The 17,574-nt window shown below is 47.9% G+C and overlaps 1 protein-coding gene across 1 annotated transcript; it reads left to right on the top strand.

The window, feature by feature from the left end:
* Positions 1 to 8,727: 8,727 nt before the first annotated feature.
* On the top strand, positions 8,728 to 14,279 carry LOC117881424 (enhancer of mRNA-decapping protein 4-like). The gene is given in 4 exon segments (XM_034778715.1): positions 8,728 to 8,775; positions 11,586 to 13,432; positions 13,434 to 13,939; positions 13,942 to 14,279. Coding segments are annotated over 4 exon segments (2,739 nt in total).
* Positions 14,280 to 17,574: the final 3,295 nt, after the last annotated feature.

Genomic DNA, 17,574 nt, shown 5'->3' with positions numbered 1-17,574 from the left:
CTTACGGCTGTCCAGGCTGCCTGTGTATGGCTTCATGAGCCATGGGAGCATGGGGTAGTCTGGGTCTCCAAGGATCACAATTGGCATTTCAACATCACCAATGGTTATTTTGTGATCTGGAAATAAAGTCCCTGCTTGCAGCTTTCTGAACAGACCTGTGTTCCTAAAGATGTGCATGTCATGCACCTTTCCCAACCCTCCCACGCTGATGTCAGTGTCTACAGCTTGCAACACCATTGAGAAGTACCGTTTTGGTTTATGTACTCTTTGGCAAGGTGGTCTGGTGCCAAGATAGGGATGTGCGTTCCATCTATCACCCCACTGCAGTTAGGGAACCCCACTGAGACAAAACCATCCACTATGTCCTTCATGTTGCCCGAGTCACTACCCTTCTTAGCAGAAGTCTGTTGATGGCGCTGCAAACTTGGATCACAACAGATCTCACGGTAGATTTACCTACTCCAAATTGATGCCCCACTGATCGGTAGCAGTCTGGCATTGCAAGCTTCCACACAGCAATCACCACTCACTTCACTGTCAGAGCAGATCTCATTTTAGTATTGCTGCGCTTCAGGGCTGGGGAAAGCTCTTCAGACAGTTCCTGGAAAGTGGCCTTACACATTCGAAAGTTCCACAGTCACTGCTCATCAGTGCTTGTTTCCCAGGCCCAGGAAAAGCACTCAACCATGTCAAGGTGATGCGTGATGGTCACCAGCAACTGCGAATTGCTCTGCTGTATGTCTTCCAGCATGGCTGCTTGCGTGACATCACATTGTTCCGTGTGGCAGCACCCGTATCGGCTGTGTAAATACTGCAGGATAAGGCGTGAGGTGTTTGTAATGCTCACAACTACAGTGTACAGCTGAGTGGGGTCCAGGCTTTTCATGCTATGGCGTCCACGCAGGTAACCCAGGCTTATGAAAAAAGGCTTGGTTTGTTTGCTGTTGATTTCAGGGAGGGAGGGAGGTAAGTGCATCATGGGAGGCTAACACCATGTTCCCATAACCACCCGTGCCAATGTTTTGGTCCCATAAGGCATTGCAAGCCCAACCCAAAATTCCACTCATCTGTGTCTACATGCACTGCGGGATGGCTACGCACAATGCAGTGTTCCGTGCATCAATGCAAGCCCTGCTAGTCAGGATGCACTCCACCAACACAATGAGCGTAGTGTGGACACGCAAGATCAACTTGCTTAAATCAGAGGCTCAATGTCGACTTACATGAAGTCGACTTAACTTTGTAGTGTAGACGTGGACGGACAATTATTTCTCTTATACTAGTGAATATTTAGTAAATCAGCACCTTTTCGAGAGCAAAAGAAAATAACTGTGGGAGAGACCTAGCACCCATAAAAAAGGATTCTGACAATGGTCACAAACACATAAGAGGCTCCTGAGCTCGTTAGGTAAATTTTGCTGTGAGTGGTGCATTGTGTTTTACATTTCCAGGCGTGGCTTTGATTGGTTTTGCCTTTTTCCTCTTTCTGTGAAAAGAAGTCAAATGCCATTTTTATTCAGACTCTCCTTGCCTAACTAGAGATCTGCAGGTTTTTTCCCCACAGCCAAACCATCCTTTTCCAGCGTGTGCATTCTATAGCATCTACTGTACCAGGTTCTTAGAAAGCCTGAAGCACCAGGCCACATACAGAAATGTATATAAAACTATCTGCTTTCACATACACTTATCAAAATAGTCTGTGTACATCAGCTATCGGGCTAGTTTGGCCTGGCAACGGGCCAACTTGTGGGCATCTGTAGGCTTCAAGCTTTTTGAAAATCTGTCTTACTTTAATCAAATTAAAGGCTAAAAATAGCTATAGATCCCTTTTTATTGTAGTAAATATCAAACCACCTCGTGGCTGTATACATGCACTCTCTGAATCCTTCGCTGTACTAGGAAGAGGCCATAGTGTTTACTGTCAAGTCACAAAAAAAATCATTTACATTGGTAGAAATTGGGGCTATAGGAAGCTGGTTTTGTTCTGATGAGAAGCTGCAGCACAAAAAAGTGAAGAGATTATAGTAGGAAACTCTGGCCCTATAGAACAAAACTCCTTTGAGCACTCCTAACGGAGTAAAGACCTGCCCTCCCTGGTGCTAAGTCAACCTGAAATTCAGAAGGTTTTTCACTAACAATTTAGACAAGTTCAGTGTATTTGCTTCCAAGGGCAGTTTCAGATGTCCACATGAGTCTTCCAGCATCCACATGAAGCATCTCACTGAGATTCCTATACATTCTTCCATTTGTGGGGCATAGTTTGTCCCCTATCCTAGTTGTCAAAGAAGCCAAGAGTCTCAGCTTCTTATCCCATAGATCTCATGCCCCTCTTCTCTCCTCAGAGCTGTGATGCACCTGAAGATGTTGAACCTCTGGTCTGTTACAAAGATCTAAATCCTGGGTAATTCAATTGATTTCAGTGGAGTTACCTGGAATCAGGGCTGGATTTACACCTTACACACCCCTTGCCACAGCATCTTCAGCACCCCCCTGCCTCCCTATGTGGCCCTGCCTGGAGCTCCCCTCCCCATGTGACCCTGCCTGGAACCCCCCTCCTGTGTCCCTGTGTGGCACTGTGACTCCCAGCAGCCCTGCGTGGCCCACTCTACCTCTTAACCTGGCTCCAAGAAGGCTGCTGTGATTTTCACTTGAGGAAAAAATGCACCTGCCACCCACCTGCTAGCTGTTTGCCATCACCCACCAGACCAGTCAGCCTCAATCCAAGCTGGTTCTGATGCCACAGCAGCCTCTGATGCGAGAAGGCAGATCTTCAGCACATTTTCTGGAGAAAAAAAATTCTGCCTCCCTTGGACAAGAATTCTGCACATGCTGCAAATGGCACTGTGACGTTGTGCAGTCTATATTTTGAGTCTATATTTACAGTCTATATTTACATTTTATAAAAACATGATAATAAGTGAATATAATGTAACTGGGATATGCTTCGTGCAAAAGGTCTCTTGTAAGGTATCATTACAAAACTCATAATCTACTGAGTGTGATCATCCTAATTGTAGAAATGTACCACTCTTGTATCTAAAACTAGAAATATAAAACATAACTCTGAGGGCCTATTGTAATTATGTAAAGTGTGGGCCATTAATGATGGTTTGGAATCTTGATGACTCCCATTAACCAGGACCATTGTCTGCAGATGGTTGTGTTTACCTGTTAGTCTTCCTGTATATGTGTGTGCTGGCAAGTGGGTAATGAAGTCTTGCAGTGACGTGATCATATCACCTGAACTGGAATCCATCTTTAACCTGGTGCTTTTCCAGTGAGGGGGGGGGTGGGGTGGAAACCCAGAGGGACAAAGGGTTCCCGCCTTATGCAAAAGATATATAAAGGGGTGGAAGAGAATAGAGGGGGGGAGGAGCCATCGTGAAGAATCCCCTAGCTATCACCTGAGCTGCAACAAGAGCTGTACCAGGGGAAAGAATTGTGCCCAGGCCTGGAAGGTGTTCAGTCTGAGAAAAAACTTACTGAAGCATCTCTGAGGGTCAGATTATCTGTATTCAGTTTGATTAGGCATAGATTTGCGCATTTTATTTTGTTCTACTTGGTGACTTACTTTGTTCTGTCTGTTACTACTTGGAACCACTTAAATCCTATTTTCTGTATTTAATAAAATCACTTTTTATTTAGTAATTTACTCAGAGTATGTATTAATACCTTGGGGAGCAAACAACTGTGCATATCTCTCTATCAGTGTTATAGAGGGTGAACAATTTATGAGTTTGCCCTGTATAAGCTTTATGCAGGGTAAAACGGATTTATTTGGGTTTAGACCCCATTGGGAGTTGGGCATCTGAGTGCTAAAGACAAGCACACTTCTGTGAGCTGTTTTCAGGTAAACTTGCAGTTTTGGGGCAAGTGATTCAGACCCTGGGTCTGTGTTGGAGCAGACGGGAGTGTCTGGCTCAGCAAGACAGGGTGCTGGAGTCCTGAGCTGGTAGGGAAAACAGGAACAGGGGTAGTCTTGGTACATTGAGTGGCAGCTCCCAAGGGGGTTTCTGTGATCCAACCCGTCACAGGCACCTAAGGGGAGGGGGCACGATGTGAGACAAGCGGTGTGTGGGGGGGGGCGTGTCGGCAGGGGATGGGGCAGATGAGGAGGCTACCTCCTTCCGAGAACCCCCCAGTGTGGCCAGCGGCAACAGGGCAGCAAAATAGCCCAAAATACCACAATTCGCAACTGCTAAAAAACCCTGGCAACTGACAGCTAAAAATAGCCCAGAATGGGCTTCAGCAAGGGCTAGCCCTGTGAGTAACTACCCGAGGTCCAGGCAGCCGTGTACGGCTCATGCTGATACATAGGCATTGCCGCAATTTCATTAGTACTGGTACCCGAGCTAGCGAGATTAAAGGTAGCTCAGGTATGTCTACACGAGCTGCAATCCCACCCCTCATACCCTAAATGCCAGAGGACTTTCAAGAAAGTGAGGAAAGAAGGTGGCTCAGAAGGAGAGTGGCAATAGCTCGTGTACCACAGGATGCTTGTGATTGTCTAGCAAAGGCCTGGCCCACACACAGTTTTTGAACCGCTTTAGGTATATCTGTTTAGAAAGAGTAGTACAATCCCCACTATGGATGCAGTTATACTGGTCTCAAGGTCTTCTATCAGTATAGTATAAATAGTCTCCTAAATTTAAGCATCTTCACATCAGCGTCGTGGCAACCGTCCATCTCAAGAAACAATGGTGTAAGCACCAAAGCAGGTCAGTTCCTATGTGTCTTGCTCAGCATTGCAAGCAGCTAAAAAGTCCAATTCTCGAGTGACTGTCCTTGCCACAGATAATGCAGGCGCAAAGCGCAGGGCCAGAGGAAGTTGGCCAGTATAACTGTGGCCACAGTTGTGCTTGTTCCCCTTTAACTATGTCATATTGGTTTTCTAAACAGATTAGCATGATTTGTATTGTGATGGTGCCCAGGTGCGCTAGGCCTGGACCAGGCCCTCATTGTGCTGGGCGCTGTATAAACATAGAACAAAAAGACAATCCCTGCCCCAACGTTTAGCTTACAATCTACATAAAGAGTCATTTATGGGTACAAAAAACAGCATGTAGACCAGCCATTATGATTTCCCACCTTGTTTGCCAGATTCCTAGCTTCCCAATCCTCTGCAAATCAACCTTTGCACTTTTCATTCAGTTTCTCAAGTCTCTGAAGCCTGGCGAAGCAGCACAGCACAAAAATTGGAACCTGGACGTTTGGTTTGTTATTTTTTACCTGTTCAGACTTGTTTTTCAACATGGAGGTAGAATAAATTTAACAAAAAACAGTTGCTTAAAAAAAATCCCACCCTCTTCAGGGTGGGATTTGCAAAAGTGCTCAGTGTTGGCCTAGCTCTGTTCCTATTGAAGTTAATAGTAAAACTCCCATTGACTTCAGTGGGATCAGGGTTAGACCAATGCTGAAAACAGATGAAAGGATGATACAGAACATGAATAAAAGTAAAATGATTTCCTGGATGTTTGTAAAGTTTCTAACTTAGTCCCATGTTCCAGCCAAAGTACTGGCTGGACAGCAATACTAAAATCCCCATGGAAAACCATCAGTACTGTGTGTTTACACTAGCAGGGGTCAGAGTGTGCAAAATGCACATGGCCCTCAGTAAGGACCCAGTGGGAGCTCAGGGAAGGATTGTACCTCAGAGGGCACAATCCCTCGCCCAGCTTCCCAGTACATAGGAAGGAGCATGCATGCTGCACCATTGCTATGGAGAATGCAGCCTTTGCTTCCCCCACTGTTGTCAGATGGTTCTGTATGCCAGTGAGGGTGGGGAATAGTCATGGCATTGGCTCCTTTCTGTCTTTTTTAAGGGTGATTTGGGTCCCCATGGGATGCTAGGAGGGAGCAGAACCTGCACTGCTCCAAGCGCTGACACTGTTAATGGCTGTGGCCCTTACACAGGGATACAGTGGAGGAAAGCTGTCTTGGGCTCACCTTTCCTTAGTACATGGGGCCAGGGCCAGGGCCAGGGCCAGTGTGCAATTAACTGCTGACTGTGCCCAGTCTCTTGCCCGTACGCTAGCCCCTTGTAACAGGAGTGGATGCTGAGGAGAGCTAGGGTGTCTTGTATCATTTGAGAACATGGCAGTGCTGGTATCTATTCAAACACATTTTTCTATAAGTTTGTTATATCAAATTGGGGTTGGATGGGGGTAACAGGTCACAAATTGGCTCCTTCCATTGATCTTATTATTTGTATTACTGTAGCTGAGACCCCAGTCAGGGATCAAGGCCCCATGAAGCTTAGATGGTCTCTGTCCCAATGGCCTTACTACCTTATTCTTGTTTTTTCTTTGTAGAGGAGAAAAGAATAACCCACTTTCAATTATAAAGGTCTTCCCATCTTGAGGGTACATTTGGAACTGCCTCTTCGTGCAGTGAAGAAGGAATTTCATCATACACCCTCCTTGCTTCTTATTGGCTACCAGAAGTGTGCAGGTGCCATCTAGTGGGTGTCTGTGATATGCCTGGTAGGCACCAGCGAAGGAGTCATGATCACCAGAGAGCTCAACGTGAGCAGTTGTGGTCTGTGGTGTGTAGAGGGTAGATTATTTTTCACACGTTTCATTACAGAGAGTGAAAGTTTTGTTTTAGCTAATTTCAAGAAAATGAGACCCTAGTAGCTTTACACTGAACTGTTTCTGCAATTTGCAAACGGTAAAAATTGTTTGTATGCACGTCTCTCATGGGCCTACAGACTCTTTGGGTTGCATTCCACCACATCTATTCTGTTATTTGTATTGCAGTCACATCTAGAGGTTCCATTGGACTAGGTACTGTACCAATGTATTACAAAGAGACAGTCCCTTCTGTCTGGGTGCCTTGACACTCTGTCACTTCTTGGCGGGCTACTAGTAGTGTGAGAATCAGGTTACACTGGCTTGTGCCCCACTTACATCTGCTCCTCCCCCACGTGCACTACAAATCCTATCGGTCTCTAGGCCTATGGAAATGTTCTGGGTTCAGTAAAGTTATTGTTTGACTTGCAGAATGTGTGGGCTAACTTGCAGCCAGCCAGCTATCTAGCCTCAATAGCCCCATTTACACTGCTGCCAGTCTGTAAGGTTTATACTTCTAGTGATTCATACTATGTAGGGCTCAGGGTGCTTTGCATTTGCTTACTCTTCATGAAATTCAGGAAAAATTAAGCTAAATAATTGCATGCAGCCCTAATCCGCTACAGATTGTGCCAGGTGCTGCATAATGAATCGGGCTTGTTTCTCATTTACATTAAGACCCCTTGGCACTGCTTTGAAAATGCAAAGCAGCCTTACAGTGATGTAAGTGAGGCTCTGATCCGGAGCGGGGTTTCTGAGTACTATTATATGACAAATAAAAAATTGCAACAAATGCCAGGAAATGACCAATTTAAGGTTGCATGTGTCACACACTGACATTTTGTTCAGCTTTGGAGTTCAGGTCATAATTAATTAGCAAAATGTAGACTGGCTATAAAAGCAGAAGCCCAGGAGAACTAGAACTGAAGCTGTTGTGCACTACATGATACATACAACATTACACCTGCTATGGCCATGCCACAACATTATAAGGGTAGACCAGGATTAACGCTGGGCTATACTGTGACTGGCAGGAGAGTGCTCAGAACATCCACACCAGCTGGAGTCCCAGAGTCATTCTTGCTGTCTCAGCCAGAATTACTTCAGGGTAACTGGGGAGAGCTCATCTGAACAATGTCAGTGACAACCTCTAACAGAGTGCAGTGCATTCTGTACTACAGTGTGCACTGCAGCCTGTGAAAGGATGTCACCTCCCCTCCCCCACACTGTGTCAGCTCCAAAGGGGAAAGAGGTGTGACCAGAGCTTTTGGAAAGTTTAATGATATCATCAGAGCTGTATTCTTCTGCTCCTTATGTTCAAGGACAGGAATGGAGATTGTGGCTGGTCCATACACTTTGTGTTCTACCCGCCTCCTCTCACTCACTCTTGCACTTTACCTTTGACACGTATCGCGCTTCAGAGATATTTATATTTGATCATATAGGGACTGTAAGGGGCCATTCCAATACTAAGAAAACATTCATTTCAAGGACATTTCTTACTGCAGAGACAGAGTTTGCAAAAAATGGAAAATCACTGCAGTTTTGGTCATAACACACTGGTGGAAGGGTATAATTCAATCGGCCTCTCTAGAAATAACTTCTCATGCAATGACAGTTAAGGAATTTCCCAAGGCACTTAATCAGCTGTTTTGGAGATGTATGATCAATAATTGCATAGCTGAATGAATAATTAGCTACTGAGGTTTTGGTCTTAGTGTTTATATTTGCTATTTCATTATAAATAAATCCTTTGTTCTCAAGGAACTGTTGTCAGTACAGTAATATGTTTCAGATATGTGATTTGCTTTCTTTCTGCCTGTATATATTAATTTTATCTCATGTGTATTATTTTATCTATGTAATTATCAGACCTATTCTTTGTCAAAAAAATATAAATTCACACAGGGAATTAGGTGTCAGAGTGAGGCAGATGCTCCTGAGAAAATGATGAATCTGTTCTGAATTGCTCCTGATTATCCTGAATAAATGACGGCCTTGTTATGAAACAGGTCATCAAGCAAAGCCCCATGAAAAAGCCCTTCTTCTGATTAATTATGACGCTCTCATAACAAATATTAACACTGCAGAGGAGGAATTACTTAATTTCTATTCAACCATTTGGAAATCTAATCACTGTAAGCATGGGAAGATCAAGATGGACAAACAGAGACATTGCACTACTATTGCAAATGAGCTCTGCCAGGTAATAAAGTCGTCAGGCATTTATCTTAACCAAAAGAAAAGGAAAAGAAAGAAAACAGAAAAAGAGTCCATAAGCACATGTTGTCCTCCCATATGTGCACATAACTCCGATTGACACAAATAGGAATGGGACAAACACACATGGCGAGCTCTCTAGCATTCCTTTCTTCTCCCACATCCCATAGTATGAATTATAAATCAGAGGATGTGTGTTTGTGTGTGTGTGAAGAGAAACACTGAGGGCTTGTCAACACTGCAAAGTTAAGTCAACATAAGGTGGCTTACGCTGACCTAAATATGGAGGTGTACACACTGCAATGCTCCTCCCTCCGCTTTAGCTCTCCTGCTACCAGTGCTTAATTTGTAATGAAAGAGGTGCTGGTGCTCAAGCAATTAGGTGCCAGGGCAGCAGGGCTCAAGCATTTATTTTATTTTCATCACGGATGCAGCAAACCGAGAGGTGCCGGGGCTAGGAACTGCCAAGCCTAGAGGTGCCAGGGCTCAGCCCTGGCAAGCCCTGGCACAAATTAAGCACTGCCTGCTACACTGATATAATAAAATCACTCATCAAGAGACACTGCATTGCTTTTACGTCACCCTAAGTGGCTTCCAGGAGATGTCCCACAGTGCCCACCGTGATTGCTTTGGTCACCAGTTTGAACTCCGCTGCCCTGCAGCCAGGTACACAGGTATGCACTCCTCCTCTTTCAAAGCCCCAGGAAGTTTTGAAATTGCTCTTCCTGTTTGTGATGTGGAGAGCTCACATAGCACTGCCCAGCTGAGCATCCTTGCAGCAACCACGCTCCTGCCTGGAGTACATGGGAGGTGGTGGATCTCCTGGGTCTGTGGGGAGAGGAGGCTCTGCAGCAAGGGAGGCGGGTACCATAGGCTGGGGGGAGGCTGTGCCTCCCCAAACAGCCAAGTGTGGTCCCACCCACACTCCGCCACCAGTCCTCCCTTCCTGCTTTCGCTTGGCACGGCCGCCCCAGTCTAGCCTGGGGTGGGGGCTGGTGGCTATGGTGTGGGAGGCTCTGGGCTGGGGCCGAGGATGCAGAAGGGGCACGGCCTCGGAAGGGGAAGATGCGACTTTGGACATTTCTTGTAAACACAGTTACAAGATAGAGGTGTAAGGCGCATTCCTTCTTGCAACTAAGTCAAAATGGGAGGGGCGGGGCAGTTGCTATTAACTTCATTGGGATCAATATTTGCTTTACAATAATGAATAGTCTGGTAAATAAAGAAAAAAAATTAAAAAATAAGTTTTTAAAACTCCTTTTCATCAGGCCTAATCAAGCTTAAAAATGGGTATGCTTTTGAGGTGGGACTGGTGGAAGGTAGAGCAACATATAGAATGGTAATTAATTAGAGCCTATAATAAATTGAGAGATAGTATAGATCAAAGTAGACAGTTAACCAAATCAAAATGGGGTTAGAGTTCCTCTCCTTAATAGCTCCCTCTGGATTACAATGACAAAGGGCTCTGTAGACCCTTTGTTTTTTTATAATATTTTTGATTGACAGAGCCTCTAGTCATTAGTAATCCAGACAGAGCATCTGAGGAGAGGAACGCCAATCCATGCCTTGTACCTTTCTCCCCTCCCATCCTTTCCTTTGATCTTTGAATTTAATTATGAATTAAATCCCTGCATTATACATAATGTCACTCTACATAACTCTTCGGCGAAGGCCTGATGAAGAGCGTGGTTCCTGAAAGCTTGCTCCTATTTAAACGATGGTTAGTTATCATGATATGAAAGGGACACTGAAGTCAAATTTGGCCCAGAATTTAGGTGTTGTAAAACAAAGATCATTAAAAACAATTTTCAAAATATTCCCTGGCGGAGTTTGCAACCAAATGTTACAGTGTTGTATCAGTGTATGCAAATCTAAATGGAAACAGGTCTACTCATGGCAACAAAGGTCTGCAGAGCCAGGTGTAAGGGATTATGGGACTGTGGGTCCCCAGAGAGTCCTCAGACTGTAGCCACCACCTGGCAGCTCACTGGTACCAGAAGAGAGTGTAGACTGGTGAACCCTAGCTCACCACCCACAAAGTATTTGATTGGAAGAGATGTCTGACCTCTCCAATTGGCTCAGACTTGCTATTTAAGCCAGAAGAAGGCACAAACATTGTCTGAGCAACTAGGTGAATGATTCTGCATGATTGCTACAATGGACACTGCCTTTTTGCCTGACTCCTGAGCCCTGCCTTCCTGGTTCCTGCCCGCCTGCTTTGTTCCAGATCCATTCGCTTGACTCCTGACTCCTTCTCTGGCTCCGAGTCCCAGCTCTGGATCCTGGCTCCCAACTCCTGCTCTGACCACTAGGCCTAGTCCCCACTGCTCTGACCAGGTCTGACACCAGGCCTCTCCTCTAGGGTGACCAGATAGCAAATGTGAAAAAAATCAGAACAGAGGGTGGGGAGTAATAGGAGCCCATATAAAAAAAAGCCCCAAATATCAGGACTGTCCCTATAAAATCGGGACATCTGGTCACCCTACTCTCCTCGGCTTCTTCACAAAGAGCAGAAGGAAGGGAGAGTGGGAGGAGCAGAAGAGAGAGGGATGAGGAGGCTGTGCAGAAGGGAGAGCTAGAAGGAAAGGGAGAGTAAAGAAGAGAAGGATGGGAGGGATTCTCCCATCAGCACAGGTAATCCACCTCCTGAGAGGCGGTAGCTAAGTCGACTGAAGAATTCTTCCATTGACCTAGTGCTGTCTACACCGGGGGTTAGGTTGGTATTGCTACATCTCTCAGTGGTAGGTATACTGATGGAAGTTCCTTATGTAGACCAGCCCTTTGTCTACAATACAGAACCTAAATCAGGAGCACTGGATCAGGGGCAGCTCCAGGCACCTGCAGGATGTGCAGATCCGATTCCAACCTCTTCATAGTCCAGATATGGCTGCACCGATCCCTCCCCACGGCTCCCATGAAGATTTCACGTTTCCAGACCACCTGGCTGACCTGGGCGCAGAAGGGCTGGGATCGGAGAAGGGGTCCATCCATGGCTCCCAACCAGACTTACAACGCATTGCAGACCTGCCCGTGCCAGCAGATTTTCTTGCCCTCTCCAATGATGCCAAACCCAAGCTGATGACCCCAGATGCGTTCATGACCCCAAGCACATCTCTTCAGCAGATTGCCATGTCACCGGGAAGCAGCGTCACTTCCCTGACTGCAGTCACAGCCATGAGCAGCACTTCTGTCACTGACCCCGCTGTGCCCAGGCCATCTGAGGACCTGACTTTGAGCCCAAAGACACAGTTGGACACCAGCCTGACGCTGAGCAGCAGTAGCAGCAGTCTCCAGACGAGTCCTAGGAACCATTCAGTCCTTATCCCTGGACTCCCTGACAAGCTGACCCCAAAGGCCCCAGTCCCGGTCACTCCAGCAAACCCCCCTCTGGCTCTGGAGCTGCAGGAAGTGGAGCCCCTTGTGGTAGTCCAGGCCTCACCCACCCGTGAGCGCTCCCCAGACGTCATTTCCTCGGCTTCCACGGCCATGTCCCAGGATATCCCAGAGATCACCTCTGAGACGCTGCAGCGCAGCTTTGCCGCAGCCCCGGCCAGGCTCCCTGCAGAGGTGCTGGAGCCCAACCACCATGCGGACAGCATGGCCTCGGCCGCCTCGGCCTTGCACTTGCTGTCCCCAAGGAACCGGCACAGCTCCGAGCACAGCCAGCACTCCCTGGACATGGCCCCCGGGGAGGTGGACAGGCTGACCACACTCTCGTTACTGGAGACTGCTTTAACTCAGGAAAATGCATCTTCCAACAGCGTCGTGAGCCAGCCATGGCCAGCGGCCCCCGACATCACCAGGGAAACCAGGAACAGCACAGCAGACAGCCCAAGGGATGACATTGCAGAGAAGCACAAGAGCTCTTCCTATCACAGGCACAGCTACCACCTGCTGCAGCACGACAGCCAGGATGCCAGCGCGGAGCAAAGTGACCATGATGATGAAGTTGCAAGTTTGACTTCTACATCAGGCGGGTTTGGTGCCAAAGTATCTGCACAGAGGCTGCCTGTGAAGGACTGGAAAGCCAAGGTGTCCCCTGGGGCTTCCCCCAAGCTCAAACGGAAGGGCAAAAAAGATGACGGGGATGTGACCCAGTCCCCAAGGTCATGTGATCACCAGGTGACCGCCGAGTGCCAGGATGAGCTGATGTCTCTGCTGCGGAGCCAACAGAGGGAGCTCACGGAGCTGAGACAGAACCAGATGGAACTAATGCAGAGACTCACTGACCATCTGGATGCTGTGCAGAGCTCCCTCATGGGTCACATGGAACGAGTGATTGATTCTCAGCAAGAACAAGAGCAGCGGAGGCTGGATCAAGCTCTGACAGAGGGGCAGCAGCGGAACGGGCAGCTCCAGGAGCACCTGTCCCAGCAGCTCTCGCAGTCCCTCTCCACTGCTGCGTGCAATCTCCTGGAGAGGACCATCCGCGAGGAGATGAAGAAGACGGTGCCCCAGTGCATTTCCAAGAGCCTGGACCCTGTCACTGGCCAGCTAAGCAATACGATTGCCGCCAAGCTCACGGCTGTCGAGGGGACATTGAAGGAAAACGTCACCAAGCTAGTGAAATCAAAGAACCTGACAGGTGCCATTGCGAGGGCAGCAGCGGATGCTCTGCAGGGGCCTATCCAGTCGCCGTACAGGGTTCCAGAGCGTTGTGTTGCTGGCGTTTGAGAAGACCTGCCAGTCCATGTTCCAGCAAATGAACGACACCTTCAAGCAGGGGACGCAGGAATATATCCAGCAGCTCGAGACTCACATGAAGAACAAGATGGCGTGCGAGCAGGAGGCCCAAGACTCCTTGCGGGGCCAGCTCTGGCAGCTGATCAGCGCCTTCCAGAGCAGCACAAATCAGCTGGCCTCCACCATCACCACCAGCGTGCACACCGAAGTGCAGCATCAGTTGCACATCATTGTGGGCAACATGCAGGACTCTATTCTGACACAGGTGCAGAGGGTCATCAAGGGAGAGGTGAGCCTGGCCATGAAGGAGCAGCAAGCGGCCATCACCTCGAGCATCGTGCAGGCCATGCGCTCTGCAGCAGGCACGCCCATCCCCTCTGCTCACCTGGACTTCCAGTCTCAGCAGACTCACGTCCTGCAGCTGCTGCAGCAGGGCTGCCTCAACCAGGCTTTCCAGCAGGCTCTCACAGCAACCTGGTCCTATACGTCTGTGAGACGGTGGATCGTCAGCAGATGTTTGGACAGCCCCCATGTCCACTCTCCCAGCCCATCCTCCTATCTCTCATTCAGCAGCTCTCCTCAGATCTGGGCACCCGCACCGAACTGAAACTGAACTACCTGGAGGAGGCAGCGATGCACCTGGACTACAGCGACCCCATCACCTGAGACCACATGGGGTCGGTCAAGAACCAGGTGCGGCAGAAGCTCTTCCAGTTCCTGCAGGCAGAGCCCCACAACACCCTGAGCAAGCCGGCCCGCCGCCTCATGATCATGCTTCAGGGCCTGGTCACCCCCAGCATGACCTAACGGGGCCCGGCTGCCCTGTGGGTTGCTGCGCGGGAGCCCACCCTGCAGAGCCAGTAGTTACTAACCCCGTGTGGCTTGTGTTAAGAGCACTTGCCAGGTAAATGTGTGGTGTCGCTAAGGCTAACGCCAGCTGTGTATAGCCCCAAATAATCACTCCACGCTCACTTAGCTTCTTTTCTTAAACAGCCTCTTCTGGGAGCGCTGGGCCTCTCGGCACCCACCCCCATCCATCCCTGAGTCACCACCACCTGTCACATGGCAGCGCGGCCGTTCCATTGCTTCCCCCTTGAGTTGGGTGTTTGCTCCCAGGAGTGGAGGAGAGGGGAGTGGGGATGGGGCTGTGAGCTGGGCATGCATTCCTCATTCCCGGGAGGGGGCTCCAGGCTGAAGTCCAGGAGCCCACAGAATCCTTCCCAGCCAGATGGGGGGAAATGGTTTCTGTTAGCCCCTTGGTTCCCACAATGGCACTGGCTTAGCAGCAAGAAGCCTGGCTAGTCCCCCATGCAGGGCGAGTCAGGCACCAGCAGGGGGCAGTGTGTGCACATCTCCTGCATCGGTTCTGAAGGGCGAGCCAAGCGGGGCAGGTTGGTCAGGGAGCATCATGTTGTGAGCTCCTCCCGTGTGCTGGAGCATGTCCATGGATCAGACCTTTTCTTCAGTTTGGATTTTACACACGGTCTGGGGCGGCAAGCTGCGGGGGGTGGCCTGCCAGTTGCTGTGAGGGCGGAAGTCAGGCAGCCTTCGGCGGCATGCCTGTGGGAGGTCCGCCGGTCCTGCGGCTTTGGCGGCAATTTGGCAATGGGTACGCCGAAGGCACGGGTCCGGCAAATCACCCACAGGCATGCCGCCGAATCTGCGGTCCGATGGACCTCTGGCAGGCATGCCACAGAAGGCTGCCTGACTGCTGTGCTTGGGGTGGCAAAAAACATAGAGCCGCCCCTGCACTGGATCCTGGGTAGAAATGGGGGGGCACAAGGCCCCCCCCCCGTGGCCACACCTCTGCTCCTCCTCAACCCCCTGAGGCCCCGGCCCCCAGGCCGGAAGCCAGAGCTGAGCTGTGGTAAGAGCCGCCCAGGGAGCCCAGGCTGCTGTGGGGAGCCCTGGATGCACCGCCTGCCCTGGGGGGTGGGGAGGGAGGTGGAGGGTGCCCAAGTGCAGCCCCAAGCCCCTGTCCCCATCCCCCAGGGTGTAGAATTTGGCCTCCATGCCCTTCCCATTCTCCTTAGAAATGTTACTGTGATAGTATGATGTATCTTTTGATGTGTAAGGAGCTTTTTAGAAATAGGTTCATGTCTTCTGCTGGCTGGGCTAGGGGTTGCCTGTACTGCTTGACAATGTTTTGTACTCTGCTGTGTTTATCCTTTGTAAGTGTACAGCTTAAACAGACCTCTTAAGTACTTGCACAATACTGGTTTATCTTTTCGTTTTTGCTGACTCGCAGAAGGTTTGTTTGTCTTTGGCACTCACCTGACTGCATTACTGAATAGTCTGTTGCCTGAAGACCAGTTCAAGAAAGCACCGTGAAACTGAGTACACCACATGGTGATAGTTGCTGGCATGGGTCCAGTCCAGTTTCAGTAAGAACATTAGTCATGCTTTTTACCAGAAATGCCTTCAGTAACCACCAAGTATTTGAGAGGGTGTTTTTTTTTTCATTTCCTCTGCATGTTGTTTTTGACTTTAACCATTTTTTATTCTCAGGGGAACATCAGCTTTTAGTAACTGAACCTGACCTTTGCTTCACAGATACATACTCAACAAATGGAATGCAAGGCATTTAGCTCTGACAAAAATGTTAGCAGAGCTGGGTCCCAAGGTCTCTGTTCATCCATCAACAATGAGATTCTCCTGTTACTTTCCTATCAGTCATCCTTCTTAAAGGGCTAGTGTCACGATAAAAAAAATAATTAAAAAAAATTCCTTTTGCTACACGTTAAATTTCAGATGATTGAAATTGAATACCTTTTTAAAATCTCACTTCACTCAGTCTGGATAATGGAAATAGACTGGTCAATTTCACCTATGTTCAGTCAGGTTCACTTTCTGGTTCTCCTGCACTTACAGGGGTCCTCAAACTATGGTCCACTGTGGCCTACACTGAATCCTTACATGCAGTTAAACGTATTTTGAGACTCAAGCAGTGGGAGAAGAGGGTGATTGGAGCTTCGGGAGGGGAGAACCTGTCTTTTACGAAGTGGTCAGTAGAAGGAAAGGTTGGAGAACCCCTAGCCCAACAAAGCTGTGTTTAGAATGGGTGATTTATATTCTATAATCCCCACAAAAACATGCTCATACCAACATTAGCTCATTTTCTCTCCCTCTCATCCTGACTCTTTTGTTTCCCACACCTGTTGCATGTTGTCATCAACCAAGACTGTAAGCTTTTGAGGGCAGGGACAGTCTTTTTGCTACATGTTTGTACAGCCCCTACCATGACGAAGCCCTATTTCTTGCTTGGATCTCCATGCACTACTGTAATGCAAATAAATAATAACAACTGGAGAGGAATATTTAAATTAAAAAGATATTTTAAAATAACGCATTTGAAAACATTTATAATCATATCAGATTTTGTTTTTAAAAAATCCCCCCCTCTAACTAAACCTACATTTTAGGCCTAAACTAGTTGACAATGTCCCTTTAAACCTTCCTGTTAATGTAGTTTCCTATTCCCCATGTGATTTTAACCAAAAGATGGCAGCAATCGTTTTGCTAATAGCACTATAACCATTACATCCCTCCCCCCTCCATTCAAAGCATATGGTTTCCAGTTTTTGTTTGGATGATTCAGAACTCACTAGTGAGTCAATAGTCAAAAAGGCTGGAGATTGTTATGTCAGAAACCTCCCAATAACAAAGACTAGATAACTGTAAAATGCCTCCATTTGAACATGATATTTTAGGAGTTCCTTTTATTCATTGTCAAGATGTGACAGTTTAGGTAAGTGAGACTGTAAATGTCTCATTGAAACATACTGCAGATCCTTCATCACAAGAAGAAAATACTGTTACCCTTGGGCTGAGTGATAACTGAAATTCAGGGCCTTGCACGATGGCTACCTTTTGCATGAAAACAAAAGGTATAGACCCATAGACTCAGGGTAGTTTCTTTGCATAATTTCTTTATTTACAAAATATACACAAATGTTGTTTCCCTGAACACACTGGATGCTGTAAAAATCCCTGGTCAGGCACCCCAGCCCTGTCCCAAGAAGCAGCTGTCCTGTCTTTTTTTCCTCTGCTTCTCTCATGGCCTCCCTAGACTCACTGGCAAATGTAAACTACTGCTTCCTTC

Source organism: Trachemys scripta, chromosome 1 (genome assembly GCF_013100865.1).
Source record: "Trachemys scripta elegans isolate TJP31775 chromosome 1, CAS_Tse_1.0, whole genome shotgun sequence".
Classification (NCBI taxonomy): domain Eukaryota; kingdom Metazoa; phylum Chordata; order Testudines; family Emydidae; genus Trachemys; species Trachemys scripta.
The sequence above is the reverse complement of the archived record's forward strand: the minus strand, read 5'-3'. Positions and strand labels throughout refer to the sequence as shown.